A 15,491-nucleotide genomic window follows, 5' to 3' on the forward strand; every position below is an offset into this window, starting at 1 on the left:
AATTGTCAAAACTACCACTGATTCAATGAAAAATACACGAATAAAAATACATACATGGTTACAACTTACAAATCACAAATCCCTTGACAAAGATCACAATAATTCTCTACGACCAAGTCAAACGGAGGGTATTTTCGTCCGCTTGATTGGCGGACTTGGTTTTCAGGTAATGTAGTTGGACGGACATGCACGGAAGGGTACGTTTGTTCTTGGATTTGTCCAATTCTTACATGTACGCTCTCTCGATCTTACAATATATTTTACATTAAATAAGGGAAAAAAAAGGAAAACTAAATTATAGGCATGCCCCGCGCAAATCCTCACAATCCCCCTTTTATCTCAGCTCTTCTTCTCCACAAATTTATTCCATTCACACCATTTATATTTGGCCAGGAGTTCCGTTTCTTGGTTTTCCCGTTGAATCTGAAGAAAGATATTCAAAGGTTTGGTCAACTTTTTCGTCTCCTGCTATTTTTTTAAAATTTTTCGAAATTGGGTTTTTGAAAAGGTATTTCCTTTTTTCGATCATTTAAGCTGGAAAATAAAACGGGTCGTTTTCTTGGGGTTTACTTTTGGAGTTTATATGGAATTTTTCGGGTCTTTCTTTCGCTAGAATCCTTGGTCATGGTTTTTTTTTTTTTTTTTTTTTTTTTTTTTTTTTTTTTTTTTTTTTTTTTTTTTTTTTTTTTTTGGTTTTTTGTATTTTTGAAAGGTCAAATCTTTGTTTTTGCCCCTTCAATTATGTGCCTTTATATATATAAGTATGATCCTTATTAGTTTAGGAGTGAGCGATTGTGTTTAAGGTTCTTGTCATGAAAACGTCACAGCACTTTTGAGATTATTTTGATGCTTTTTTCCCCATTTTTAACAGGGGCGGAAGATTGAATCTACGGTATCGTTTGCTTTTTTTTTTGTGTGTGTTTTTTTCGTTCATTATTGGTTCTAATTGACGACGATGAAAATTTCATCTCTTGAGAAAAATATTCGGGCTTTGCTAGATAAACGATGAATTCTTGTCAATCTTGGCAAGTATTTTACTTTCTAAAATAAATATTTTGTCTTTGTTAAAGAAGACAGATTCTTTTAAAACTCGACAACTGTACTGATTTTTTCCTTGGATTTGATCATACAGGGTTGCTTGTTTTAGCCAACTTCTTGATTGAATATCACAGATAATCAAGATAGAGGTTTTCTGTGAACTGGGGCGGCTAGATTCCTCAATTTTTTCGAATCATGGATGCAATAATAAATGAAGATGTTGGAGAGGTTCCAAAAGCTGATAAATTGAAGGGCACCGGAAGTCTGACCGGTAAGGGCTTCGGCGAAAAAGGCGCAGGTAGCATAAGTAGCAAAGATATGGTTTTTCGGGCAGATAAAATCGATCTCAAAAGTTTGGATGTGCAGCTTGAGAAGCATTTAAGCCGGGTTTGGTCGAGAAACATTGAGAATCGGGGAAGCCAGAAGCCTAAGGAGGTGTGGGAAATCGATCCGTCGAAGTTGGAAATTCGATATCTAGTGGCTCAGGGGACGTATGGCACGGTTTATCGGGGTACTTACGATAATCAGGATGTTGCAGGTAATTCCACCTAACCTTTCATTTTAATCATTTATGTTGGATGGTATTCTTTTTTGGTTTGATTCTGTGAAGAGATAATTAATTATAGTAAATTGTTGGTTTTACCTTTTTGTAGTATGTTTTTATTTGATTGTATTCCTAGATTAATGAAACTAAATTAATTATGGTTTCATTTGTTGGTACATGTCTATATGTTAGGGGATCTGACTTCTTTAAGGTTGGATGATATATGTGTTTCAATCAAGGAATATTGTTTTTGCTCATAAATATTATTAATGTTTATTATCGTATCTGAAAGTATTCCGTTTAACATAATTGTAATGATTGTGTGTATTAGATAAGTGTTGTCTCGTATGTTGTAACATGTTACTACAACATGCAACAAAATAATATAAAACAAAAATAATTAAAATAACATGGAGATATTTATGCATAAGCGAACACATTTGTGCCTTAACAAGTCAAGAAAGTAAATTACATACTAAACTATCAGTAACAAAAATAATCAAAATACAAGAATTCAAATCTGTGTAGCTGAAATTCAAAGCAACAAAACAATTCTCCAATCAATACTTTGTACGAGTGTTGTCTTCAAATGTCTCCACATGTCACGACAACACAGTAAAATAGCGATACTTCGTCTTTGCGAGTTCTTCAGAAAATTCTCTCATGTATTGCTTTTCTCGCTTGTCTGATTGTTGTGCAGTAGTTATTCTTCGTATATATTGACTTGTGTTACAAAATAAGTAAAGTAGTCTTTCATTAAGAAACAAATTCTTCCAAATAATAAATATCAAATCTAGAGTTTAAGAAGCTCAATATTTTAGAAACACAAAATTCTTGAGCAAAATCTTATCAAAATGGAAAAGAATTTAGGAGATAAAAATTTGTGTCTTGCAAGGTAATGTACGGTTACTTTCAATTTTTCATTTTTCCCTTTCTGGACAAAATAAGCACAAACAAGTCTATTCAAGTTGATGCTACTCCATTTAGCTACCCTAAATTTGAAAACATTTCTCCCTCTGATTTTGATCACGTTAGCTTGGGTGATGTTACGAGTGTTGACAACACGAGATAAAAACATTCATCAATTAGATTTAATCAGAGCATTAAAGATAAGAAAAAGCTAACACCTTAATCAAATAATAATAGTAAAAAAAACTAAGCACAATTACGAATATAAGGAAGAGTAGAAGATCAATGATCGGTTTTCTCTTTCTTCAATAGCCTCGGCTTCGGTATCTTCATGTGTACCAGAGGTTCCAACATCTGAAGTTTATGCCCCAGTATCTACCTCTTTTTGTCCAGAACGGACACCCACGTCCAATAAAATCCTGTAATGAGTCACTTGAGCTTCATAGTGAACTATCAATTCTTTGGCTTGAACGATTTGCTTAAGTGCAAAGTCAATTTGGACTTGTAAAAAAGTAGGGGCAAGTTGGATATAGTTAAAAGTGTTGCCAGTGCCAATGGCAAACAGCACAAAAGCTTGAGTACGTCTTAAAAACCTTCCCCCCAAAGTTAAAAGTGCTGCCAGTGAAAGCTTGTGTCTTGGTGGCCATAGTGGAATTGGTTGATGGTGTCCAGTTGCACACGGCTGTTTTGTGAAGCACAGAGTAGAATGAAGTTAGGTTGGCGGTGGAGAAAATCTTTTGATGATCACGGAATTGTGTTATCAACCCTCCAGTGAGTACATCAGTAACCTCATTAATGTCAGGCTGAATCCCTTCTTCATCCTCGGTTTGAGTGTTATAGAGAGCATGATGGTATCAGCGTTGAATTGAAAGACATGATCTCAGACAAAAGCTCTCCCAAACTTGGCAGATCTCTCATCACCCACGCTGGATGTGAGATTGACGAAGAACTTTAAGACGTGCTTGCGGCAGTATAGAGCAACTGCAGAAACAATGGACAAAAGTCCTTTGGTTTTGAAGAATTCAGCCAAATTATATCTCACGTACACATTCAGATCAATATTTTTCTCATCAATAAGCCCTCTATTGCTGTAGAGAGGCCAAAGAGCTATGGACTTCTCTAAGTAAAACTTATGAGAGAATGTGAGGGTAAGATCATAATCCTCTTCTTCGATCAAGGTCCTCGTTCTCAGCAACAATATTATCATTAGAACAAATGCCTCATCATCAGAAGTGGAAAAAGAGCTTTAACATTGGTCTTATCTGCAAATTCTTGTTGCATCTTTGCATCAGGTTTATCTTTGGATTCTTCAGCAGCAGGCAAAGATGCAGAGCCCTTTTCTTTTTCAAATTGACCAGAAACCGAGCGAGGGAAACATCCTTCTCGTCAGAGAAACTCGGTTCCTTGGGAACCTCTTTTTATTCACTGGAAGAAGGATTATTTTCATCTTCGTCGGTGGAGCTGTTTGTGGGGGCAGGAGCAGTCTTTTCCCTAGCCACACATTCATAATCAACATCCTCTGAATCATCACCAGAGATGTACTCTGGGTTGGTCAATGACGGTATAACAGATGGTTCGCCTTTGTGGCGAAATCGTTTGGAAGGAGTATAACCAGGATTGTATCCTACATAGCGTTTTGATTGGCAGACTTGAGGCGATGGAGGAAACACTTGGTTCACTACGTAAAAATTGGCAGATTTTCAACATCAATCTCATTCTCGGTTCACCTGGAGCAGTCGTTTCAAGAGGAGTTGACATCTCTGGTGCGGGAACAATTTCCATGGCCGATGTATGGGTCTACTATTCTGGTGTTATCATATTGGGGGCAACATCCTCCTTATAACTCATTTCACTTTAAATATCGTGGGAGTCAAAACCCTTTCATGCCATTGTTGAATTTGGAGAGAGTGTAATCAAGATAATTTGCGAAGAGTCATAATGCAAGAAATATTTGAGGGAATAATACATAGAATAATATGGATCAGCAAGAAAGAGGTAAACAACATGTTGTTCCATGGTAACAAAAATTCACGCAAGAGTAGTCCTTCTCCTAACAGATTGCGCAGAACTCACCAACGGTAACAAAAAGTTAACGGATGAAATGTTAAAATTTTAGGAAAATATCGGCACAATTAAGGAAATAATTCAGCGTAATTTATTTCCAAAATAATTTTCAAATTTAAACTTCACGTTAGCTTAACTCCACTAAACCATCAGAGATCTTAACAAATAAGGTTTTTCACCCAATGTTCCCTGTTGAAAACTTATAACTTTCTGAACAGAAAATATTCACAAACTTATGTATACACTTGACTTAAATATACCTAAACCATAATGGAACCTAATAGAAATATGATAAAGTGCATATGATGTGTTCACAAGTGAGGTGGTTTCACTAATGTTACAACATCTCCTAACAACACTTCCAATTTCAGAAATAATTTTGATTTTCCTTCACACACAGAGCCCATTCACACTTTATTTTTATTCAGAAGTGGTAGCTCCCAAATCAGAGGAATCTTCATTGGAATCCTCTAGGTAGCTTTTTCCATTTTTTTTGACATGATTTCTGTTTTTCATTCAGAACAAGTAGCTCCCACACTAAAAGAACAGTTTTCATTTGGACTTTCTTATTTAGTTTTTTCCATTCTTTTTCTTCCGAAATAGAACTAAATCCTCTTTTTTCGCTTGCCTCAAGGTATGGACTGGAGTGAGAATTCCATCTTTTTCTATATGGGTTCTATGAAAACTAGCCAAATCTATGAGCTGTAGTCGTATCATGCATCATGAAACTGGCATAGCGGACTTTACTTCATCTCTGGAGCAAGGGTTGAACGTACTCCATCTTCCATTCGTCATTTTCGGAAGAAGAATTGCCCGTGAAAGGACTCTTAATTGATCAATCTTTTCAAGTCATCTTTCACATGAGACAAGATCATGGAGTACACGAACATCTCTCAACTACTTTGTGACTTAGGCAGAGCCCATCTCATGGCAAAGTTTGTTGATTGAAATAGAATTTAGAAATTGAAAGCAGATCAGAAAATTAACCAGCATAGTACAAACATCACATTGGACAAAATGTATGAAAATGCATAATGACTAATATTCTAAAAATGTACATGCATATTAGACATTGTCCTAGATGTTGTAACATCCAAGACAACATCCATGAGTTATCAGAATGTACAAATGCTTAGAAATTTCCTAAGATTAGAAAATCTCTTGAAATCTAATGTTTTTATGAATATATCCGTCAATTGGTTATTAATACCAACAAATTTCATACGGATCAAACATTTCTCTACTAAATCTCGAATAAAATGATGTCTAATGTCAATGTGTTTTGTTCGAGAGTGTTGTACTAGATTTTTTGAAATTTCAATTGCGCACAGTACACAATGGGAGTCTTATACTTAAGGCCATGATCTTCAACCACTTGATTCATCCATAGAAATTGAAAGTAACGATTTCCAACGGCCACATATTTAAATTCAGCAGTCGAGAGTGACAAACAGATTTGCTTCTTACTATACCATAAAACTAAGTTATTTCCAATGTAGAAACAACCTCCTGTAGTGCTCTTTCTGTAATTTAAATCCTCAGCTCAGTCAGCATCACTAAATCTTACTAGCTTGGTATTGGTTTCCCTAGTGTACCACAGTCCTAGATCCAAAGTATCTGTTATGAATCGTAAGATATGTTTCACGGCTTTTAAATGAATAATTTTGGGATTTGATTGCTATCTCGCACACAAACATACACTAAGAATGATATCTGAACGACTTGCAGTCAAATATAGGAGACTGTCAATGATGTTGTGGTACAAGGTGTTGTCAACACCTTCATCAACATCGTCCTTGCACAGTTTCTCACTATACCCCATGGGAGTTCTCATGTGTTTAGTGTTATCATTGCTTAATGTCTTCACTAAATTCTTTGCATATTTGCTTGGATACAGAAAGATTCTAACATGCAATTGCTTTATTTGAGGGTCAAAAAAGAAATTTAACTCATTTTCCATGCTCATTTCAAATGTTGAAGATTTACATTCAAACAAAATTATCCATGTGCTTTTGTGATGACGCACCAAAAATTATATCATCAACATAAACTTGACATATCAGTATATCATGCTTCAAACTTTGAATGAAAAGAGTTTGATTCACCTCGTTCGAAGCCAATCTCAAGTAGATAATCAGTCAACCTACCATACCAAGCACGTGGAGCCTGTTTCAGTCAATGCAATGTCTTCTTCGGTTTATAAACATGTCCAAGTGACGTGGATCCTCAAATCCTTTTGGTTGACTCACATAATCTTCCTCGTTCAAAAAAGCATTTTTCACATCTATTTGATAAAGTTTAATCCCAATGTGACATGCAATGGCAAGCAACAGTCAGGCAGACTCAATGCGGACTACAAGAGCGAAGGTTTCATCAAAATCCACCATCTCAACCTGTGTACACCCTTGAGCAACCAGCCGGGCTTTATTTCTCATGACATTCCCTGATTCATCAGTTATGTTCTTAAAATCCATTTTGTTTCAATCACATTAACATTTTCAAGCCTTTGAACTAAATCCCACACATCATTGTGGACTAACTGTTCAAGTTAATCATGCATAGCATTAACACAAAATTCATCTTTTAAGGCTTCATTAATGTTTTTTGGCTCAATGTGTGACACAAAGCAGGAGTGTCTTACTTGATAGTATACGGAACTCATGCATACTAGTCCAATCATATTCCGGTAGTCAACTTTTTCCTACCTTCGAGTTTGCATGTTCCCATGTATCTCTCCAATAATTTGTGTTGATTGATGATTTTTCTTTATTTTGCTTGGAACATTTCTTCCTTCATTGTTTATACCATCATCACTTTGTGGTTCTTCCTCGAATTCTGTCGATCTCTGATGTCGTGTTGTGCTTGTTATTACAACATCTGGCGCAACACCTACATTATTCAGTGACATTGACACTTCCAGCAAATCATCTACATCATCTTTGATCTTCTTTCCTCTGAGATATGCAAAATCATCAAATACAACATTAATGGATTCCATATTCGTCCTATTTTTTAAATTAGACATTTGATAGGCACGAGTATTTGTAGTGTATCTAAGAAACAATCACTTATTGCTCTTGGAATAAATCTTGGACAGTTGAGCTTTTTTGAAACATAGTATATGCATCCAAAGACATGAAAATATTAAGATTTGATATCTTTCCCATGATATCTCATGGGATGTCATAGTAGAACCATTTATCAGATATACGCTATTATAAATATGGTGTGCCATGTTTAGAGCCTCAGTCCAAAACCGTTTTGAGATATTCTTTGAACTCAGCATCACCCTAGCCATTTCTTGCAAGGTAAGATTCTTCCGTTCGTCAATACTATTTTGTTGGAAAGTCTTTGGGGCAGATAACTCGTGAGTTATATCCTTCTTATCACACTACGATGAAAACAGAGAGTTCTCGAACTCCTTGCCATTTTTTGGTTCTGATTTTGCTTATCTTCAAGTTATGTAGGTTAGTAATCTTTGTAAGTAAACTTTAAAGGCAAAAAAAGTGTCTGATTTTTACCCGAAACGTGAAAAATCATCGACACATGAGAATACTTTTTACCTGCATAGCTTTCCACTTCCATTGGACCCATAATATCTATATGTAATAATTCAAGACTCCACAAACATATGGTGACACCCAAGTTTACTTACCTTTTTGACAAGCTCCGCAAACATATGGTGACACCCAAGTTTACTTACCTTTTTGACAAGCTCCGCAAACATATGGTACCCCTGAGGATAAATTGGGCATACCTTGTACAACATCCTACTAACTAAGGTTCTTCAGTGTCTTGAAGTTTGCATGCCCCAACTTTTGATGCATATATCAAGTTCACTCACTTTTGTATGTTCGCAGATAAGTCCTTCTATTAATTGATAGCAATTATTTGCAGATCTTGTGGCTATAATGACACAAGTGTTCAAAAAATTCACAAGTATTTTAATCAAACTTAACATGCAAGTCATCATCACACAATTGACTAATGTTTATTATGTTTGAATTAAGTCCTTCGACGTGAAGTACATTGTGAAACTTGGGGAGTCTTTCTACATTCAGTGTTCCTTTTCCAACTATCATTCCTTTTGCACCTTCATAGGTCACTCTTCCACTCTTTTGTTCAACATAGTCTGTGAGATATTCTCTTGAACCTGTCATATGGCGTGAGCTTCCACTATCAAAGTACTAGAGACCTGAAATGTTAGTTCTCAAATAAGTATAAATAACACGAAAATTAATTTTAGCCTTAGGTACCCAAATTTTCTTCGCTGAAGTTCGTTTGTTGGAGGTGTTGTGGGACACTTTGGACAATATCCGATTAACTTCCCATTACATGTAGTCTTGTCTCAACTTAAAACAGTACGGTTTGATATGACCAGGTTTGAGACAATAATGACAAATAAAGTTGTGTTTCCGTTGTTTCGGCTTCTGAGTGGAGACTTGATTCTTTGGTGAGAAAACTTTGGCAGTACTAGTAATTGTAGGTGTACTTGGTGTGTTACAAATACAGTTGGTTTTGATAATTCTCCAACTTCAAACATACTGATGTTGAAACCTAGACCAGCCTTACCATCCTTTCCCATCATCAGTATAAACTTAGCAAGATTTTGAGTTGCTGTTTCAAGTTCGCCCTTGATCTTGCACAATTCCAAATCCTTCTTGCTTAAAGATTATTTCAAGTTTGGCCACAACACCAGTATTTTCCTTTGAGAGAGTTTTGTTCAATTTATTTCTCATGATTCAATAAGCATACAACTCCTTATAGAATTTTTGTACGCTTTTCAGGTTGATTTCTCCCTCATCAACTTCCAGATCACTTGAATTTCCAGAAGTTGTAGCATTGAGACATACTGATTTTTGAGTGATGTTCCGGCTAGGTGTTGCAATACCAGAGGCAACACTTAGTGGATTGACTTGCAACCAGCGTCTTTCTTCCAAAAGTGCAATTAGGAAAGTGTGACTTTCTTCTTGATTAGGTTCTTGCTCTTCATCAGATTCTTCATCACTTAAAGAAACATTCAGTAATTTATTTTTGTGAAGCCTATTCGTTCATTTATTTGCATAATGTCCAAAACCATTGCACTCTCAACATTGCACAGAATCAAACCTTTTAGGATCAGATTTATTCTTACCTCATTCTTTTGCCGAAATTGTCCTTAGGCGGATGACACTCTTTGAGTTTTTTCAGGACCAATTAGACTTTAAAACTTAGATTGTTGTCCAATTTTTTTTTTATCTCTAATCTTTTTCAAATAATCTACAAACTTCTTTGTGATTAAAGAGATACAATCTTCACAGAGATCTGACTCATTGGTTTCTTGTGACAATTGAAGAAGATCGTTGTAGGAGTCATTAAAAACTTGGAAAGCATTAGTCTTACCTTTGTCCTTCTTTTGTAAGTCAATGTTTATCTTGAATGTACGAAGGGAACTGATCAAGTCATCTCGTGTGAGCTGAGTTATATCTCGTGCTTCATCAATTGCACAGATCTTGATATTGAAGCGCTCTGGAAGTGATCTTAATACTTTACAGACCAATCTTTCATTTGAAATTGGATCACCAAAGATGAACGCTTCATTGGCTTTCTCTCTCATGTGACGATCATACTCGGTGATTTTGTCTCAGTTTCTTCAATTCTCAAACTTTCAAATTTAGAGGTTAACATTCTTAATTTTGTTTTTCGTACACTTTCAGATCCTTCACAATGTTTTTAAAGAATCTCGTGCATCCTTAGCAGAAACAAAGTTGGTGGTGAGGTTGAACATGTTTATATCAACTGATGTGAAGATGACATTCAATGCCTTTGAATTGTAGTTCGAAATTTGGAGTTCATTAGTTGTCCAATCACTTTCTGGTTTGATTATACTATAATCATCTTCATCAACTCTTTTTGGTAGAGTCCAACCTTTGACAACACCTTGCCATGCTCTTTTATCTATGGACTTGATATAAAATCTTATTTTGACTTTACAAATAGCGTAGTTGGATATATCCAAGACAGGTGGTTGTACTGCAGCGTTGACAAGTGAAACGTCCATTGAATTTTACATGTTAAACAAAAATATATAACCAGAATTTTACTTAGTAACGAGTTGGCTCTGGTACCAAGTGAAAATATTCTGTTTAACATAACGGTAAGGATTGTGTGTATCAGATAAGTGTTGTCTCAAAACCTTACGTCAACATGCAGCGGAATAATATAACATACAAATAATTAAAATAACGCAAAGATATTTATGTACAAGTGAACACACTTGTGCGATGGCTCAGGACAAAATAATCACTATAAAAGAAATCGAGTTTACAAAATCAATAATAGTGAAGGAATGAAAAACTATCTTCCTTAAGAAGTTGAGGAAGTAAATTGCATCCAAAAATATCAAAAAAAAAAATAACCAAAACACAACAATGTAAATCTGTGTCGTCGAAATTCGGAGCAACAAAACAATTATCCAATCAACACTTTGTATGGGTGTTGTCTTTAAATATTTTCAACACGTCACGAAAACATAGTAAAACAACAATGTTTCCTCTTTGCGAGATCTTCAAAAAATTATCTAGTGTATTGTTATTCATGCTTATCTGGCACTTTTTGACCGTTGTGCAGTAGTTATTCTTCAATATATATAGTCTTGTGTTGATTTTGATAAGTTTGGATAGATTCCAGCATAACAAAGAAAGTAGTCTTTCATTATGAAACAAATTCTTCCAAATAATAAAGATCAAATACAGAGTTTATGAAGCTCAATATTCTAGAAAAACAAAATTCTTAAGCAAAATCTTATAAAAAAAAGAAAAGAATTTTGGAGATAAATTTGTATCTTGCAAGGCAAGGCACGTTTCTTTTTGGTATCGAAAGGATGTTTCCTTCCTATTTTTTATGGTTGAAATAAAGCCCGTGAAGACATTTTTCTATTACTGAATTTAAACTCACGGTAAGCGCGCTGTTTTTAACCTAACCCTGCCTTGACACTATTTTGGGGCTCTGATTTGTTCCTGAACCTTTAATCCCGTTAGGTGCACAATTCTATGGCATCTCCCACCATTGACACTGCATTTTATTCTCACAGTCGCAGTTTGTATGTTAAATATTAAATTTATTAGGTTCACTTGAACAATCACTGTCTTATAACATAGTACCCTTGACATGAAATTATCTCAGGGATCTGATTAGCAACCTTAGAACATAAATGTGAGTTGTGGTCTAATTTTCATTGTAAAAGTATTTGATTTACTTCCTGTCCTAGTTGTGACTTTGAGAGACTTGCATTTATTTGTTTGTTACAACGACGTTAGATACGGAGTGAAACACTAGTATGGAATATTGGATAAAAAATCTTAATTCTGACAATAACTTTGTGTCGAGTTGTTTAAGTTCTGTCTTAGATTGTCTGAATGACACATTGTTGTTAACATTGTGTAATAGCCCTAGGTTATTCGATGTTTTTTAATTACAAAAGCTGTGCAATCCTGTTTTCAGCTGCATTAAATGCCATTCTCGAGATAGATCGTTGATATTTCTTATCATATGCTCTCATCAGTGCTGACAATGACATATTACTCATGCTTTTACAGTGAAGTTGCTTGACTGGGGAGAAGATGGCATGGCCACAGCTGCGGAAACTGCCTCTCTTCGTGCATCGTTTAAACAAGAGGTCGCTGTTTGGCACAAGCTTGACCACCCAAATGTTACCAGAGTAAATTTCCGACCTCGATCTCTTCAATTCTATGATCTTTATATAGTCATATGTCAATTATACTATGTATTGTTTCTTCCTACTTGAAATGATCATGTTTTATTACAGTTTGTCGGTGCTTCAATGGGGACGTCAGATATCAAAATCCCGTCCAAGAACACTTCTGAGAACAATACCAATCTTCCATTGAGAGCATGTTGTGTCGTCGTGGAATTTCTTGCTGGAGGGACGTTGAAGAACTACTTATTCAAGAATCGGAAGAAGAAGCTCGCCTTTAAAATTGTGATACAACTTGCTTTGGACCTATCTAGAGGGTAATTTTAAAATTATTAACTCCCGAGATTTTTTAAGCTAATACTTACCATTATTGAATATGCTCTCAGGCTTAGCTATCTGCACTCGAAGAAAATTGTACATCGAGATGTCAAAGCTGAAAACATGCTATTAGATTCTCAGAGAACTCTGAAAATTGCCGACTTTGGTGTGGCTCGTGTTGAAGCTCAAAACCCCAAGGACATGACTGGTGAAACTGGAACCCTAGGCTATATGGCCCCTGAGGTATACATGGATGAGTTATTACATTCGAGACACATTAATTTATAAATTTTTACTCTGAAGATTTTTCATTTAAATAGAAACGGTGTTTATGCTCAACCTAACGTTAGGTTCCCCTTGTATATAGTATGAATAGAAACTTAATTAGGAATAAGACCGAGTGCTTGTTGTTAAACCATAAAATATAGCTGGTGTTAACCGTATAAATAAAATATTATAAATTGTACAACCAAAGCGTGACATTTTGATAATTGAACATAAGAGAATAGGGACAATTATTGCTGTCAAGCGCATTATAGTTAGCATATAAGTTTATTTAAATTTCATTACAATAATTACCATTTTCGCATTACTATAATGTGCTTGACAGCAATAATCGTCCCTATTTACGTATGAATTTCATTACGACAATTACCATTTTCGCATAAATATTGAAGGTGATACATTTGTTTCATATTTTCTTAGGTACTGGATGGGAAGCCCTATAACCGAAAATGTGATGTCTACAGCTTTGGTATATGTTTATGGGAAATATATTGTTGTGATCTGCCTTATCCAAATCTTAGCTTCGCTGAGGTTTCTTCCGCTGTTGTTCGACAGGTAGTTTACTTATATAAAACCAAGATTTTACGTTCTTTTTAGACCGTTGATCATCTTGTGTTGAAACATCTATTTGTTGGATCAAGTGGATGAGGGACGTGGTAAATGGAACCTCTTTCTTTCTTACTTTGTTTCTGGTTCAATGTTATGTAGCAGTTCTATGTTTGTAGTTGATTTGTCCAACGTGAATGTTTTTTTATTTATCAGATTAGATGGTGCCAGGAGAAAATGAAGGATCCCACAAAATGGCATATATTCTTTACAATTTTCTCTCATCAATCAGAAACTCATTTACATTATACATCATCAACCTTTGTAGAATTTGAGGCCGGAGATTCCTCGGTGTTGTCCCACTTCCGTTGTAAGTATCATGAAAAAGTGCTGGGACGCGAACCCAGAGAAGCGACCAGACATGGATGAAGTCGTAAGGCTGCTGGAAGCAATCGACACGAGCAAAGGAGGTGGAATGATACCAGAAGATCAGGCTGGAGGGTGTTTCTGCTTCGCTCCCACTCGAGGACCGTAATTAGCTCTGCTTTTTTTTTTTTTTCCATCCTTATACACGGGTTGATTGGATGTTCCTCATATATATTAGTAGATCAACCAGGGAAGAGTTTGTCAATTATGTTCTGAGTCGTTTCATGAGTTACATAGTTATTCCTTCGCGATTTTTGTAGCGATGATATATTAAATATGTCGATTGTTGGAAGGAATATTTTTTTCGATCAAATGCTTCAAAGTATGTAGATTGCACTTGCTTGATGTGATGAAGATGAAGATGAATCTAGAAAGCTTCCGAGTCTGGATTTTTATTATTTGCCAATTTTAAGCAGCAAATGTTAATTAATAGGAATTTTTTAGAAAGAGTAGCAATATTTAATTAGGATGGCAATTGGCCGGGTATGAGTCGGACTTGAAACTCGATCCGTTAAAATTTCGAATGTCTCATACCCACCTCGATTCATATCCAAATTTTTACGAGTAAGATACATCAGATAATTATATTTATACATATTTTGACGTCTTTAACTTTTATTCAATACAGCCATAGCAAAATATAAGCAAAATAGTTCAAATTAAAGATATAAATCTAAAATATTACTAAGATTAAAACAAACGCATCAGAAAAGAAAAATCCGGAACGACAAGTCGACAAGGATAAGCGCACGAGAAGAGTCGTCTTCCAAGTTGAACAAATACATTGCCTAAAAAATAAAAAAGTACACACACACACAGACATATTANATTGATGTATCCCTGATTTTATTTATATCTTTTGGTAGTTGTCATTGTATTAGTATTCATATACAGAGAGAAAAATATAGAGTGATAAGAAAATAGTTCTGAGATAGGACATGTTATTGTAAAACAATTCTCTTTGTTTTCTTGGTTTCATTGTAGTTGAAATTTGCAGTAGTGGCAAGTAGATGTAGCTCTAACATCGAGAGTGAATCGCAATAAATCTTGCTTGTTATTTTGCTCATCTTTCGTCATCTTTATCTCTTTCAGTAATTAAAACTGGGACCATAAGCCCTAAGAAGTGGTATTGATTACAGAGACCATAAACCCTAACAACTGGTATCCGAGCGTGTTAGGTTGAATTTGAAAGACACTCGCAAAGAAGGTTTGACATATGAGATTGAAAAATTTATGATTTGAAAATTTGATAGAAACGATTTTGCTTTCTAGAAGATGAGAACGGAGTACTATATATATGGTAAAAAGATGCATCAACTGCTTGCAGAAAAAAAACCAGAAAAGATGTCAGATGACTGATGAAATATCCTCGATATGTAGGTTTTGGGTTTTATTCGATTTACGTTGTCAAAGAACATGACTCATAAGGTTGCAAAGGAGAAATCTACTCCGGGTTTGATGAAGGCTCTATTAGATATGTGTGAGAAGCCTTCCGATAATAATAAAGTATTCTCATGAAAAAATATTTTCAATTTGAAGACAACCGAAGGGGCTTCTGCGATAGCATATGAACTAGTTCAACACAATTGTCAATCAATTATCTTCCATTCAAATTAATTTTGATGATGAGATCTGTGCCTCGATAATTTTGGCGTCTCTACCAAA

General features: G+C 35.2%; 1 protein-coding gene across 4 annotated transcripts; it reads left to right on the forward strand.

The window, feature by feature from the left end:
* Nucleotides 1–268: 268 nt before the first annotated feature.
* On the forward strand, nucleotides 269–14,176 carry LOC140979486 (serine/threonine-protein kinase 52-like). Of its 4 annotated transcripts, none has more exons than XM_073444894.1 (7): nucleotides 269–443; nucleotides 1,133–1,576; nucleotides 12,133–12,254; nucleotides 12,363–12,568; nucleotides 12,638–12,812; nucleotides 13,275–13,409; nucleotides 13,729–14,176. In XM_073444894.1, the coding sequence occupies exons 2-7, from the start codon at nucleotides 1,234–1,236 to the stop codon at nucleotides 13,933–13,935; spliced, it is 1,188 nt and encodes a 395-aa protein (XP_073300995.1). In that variant the 5' UTR covers nucleotides 269–443; nucleotides 1,133–1,233; the 3' UTR covers nucleotides 13,936–14,176. The 4 variants fall into 4 exon arrangements, with proteins under 4 accessions (XP_073300995.1, XP_073300993.1, XP_073300996.1 ...); XM_073444892.1 differs by lacking the exon at nucleotides 269–443 and adding an exon at nucleotides 688–892; XM_073444895.1 differs by lacking the exon at nucleotides 269–443 and adding an exon at nucleotides 767–892 and having other exon boundaries at nucleotides 1,173–1,576.
* The last annotated feature ends 1,315 nt before the right edge of the window (nucleotides 14,177–15,491 follow it).

This window comes from Primulina huaijiensis, chromosome 6 (genome assembly GCF_012295235.1).
Source record: "Primulina huaijiensis isolate GDHJ02 chromosome 6, ASM1229523v2, whole genome shotgun sequence".
NCBI lineage: Eukaryota > Viridiplantae > Streptophyta > Magnoliopsida > Lamiales > Gesneriaceae > Primulina > Primulina huaijiensis.

Excerpts from the sequence above, each read along its gene's own strand:
- LOC140979486 (XM_073444894.1), top strand. The coding sequence starts at position 1,234 with ATGGATGCAATAATAAATGAAGATGTTGGAGAGGTTCCAAAAGCTGAT. Across the intron at positions 12,255-12,362 it reads ACCACCCAAATGTTACCAGA|TTTGTCGGTGCTTCAATGGG; the intron begins GTAAATTTCCGA and ends GTTTTATTACAG. Across the intron at positions 13,410-13,728 it reads CTTCCGCTGTTGTTCGACAG|AATTTGAGGCCGGAGATTCC; the intron begins GTAGTTTACTTA and ends CAACCTTTGTAG.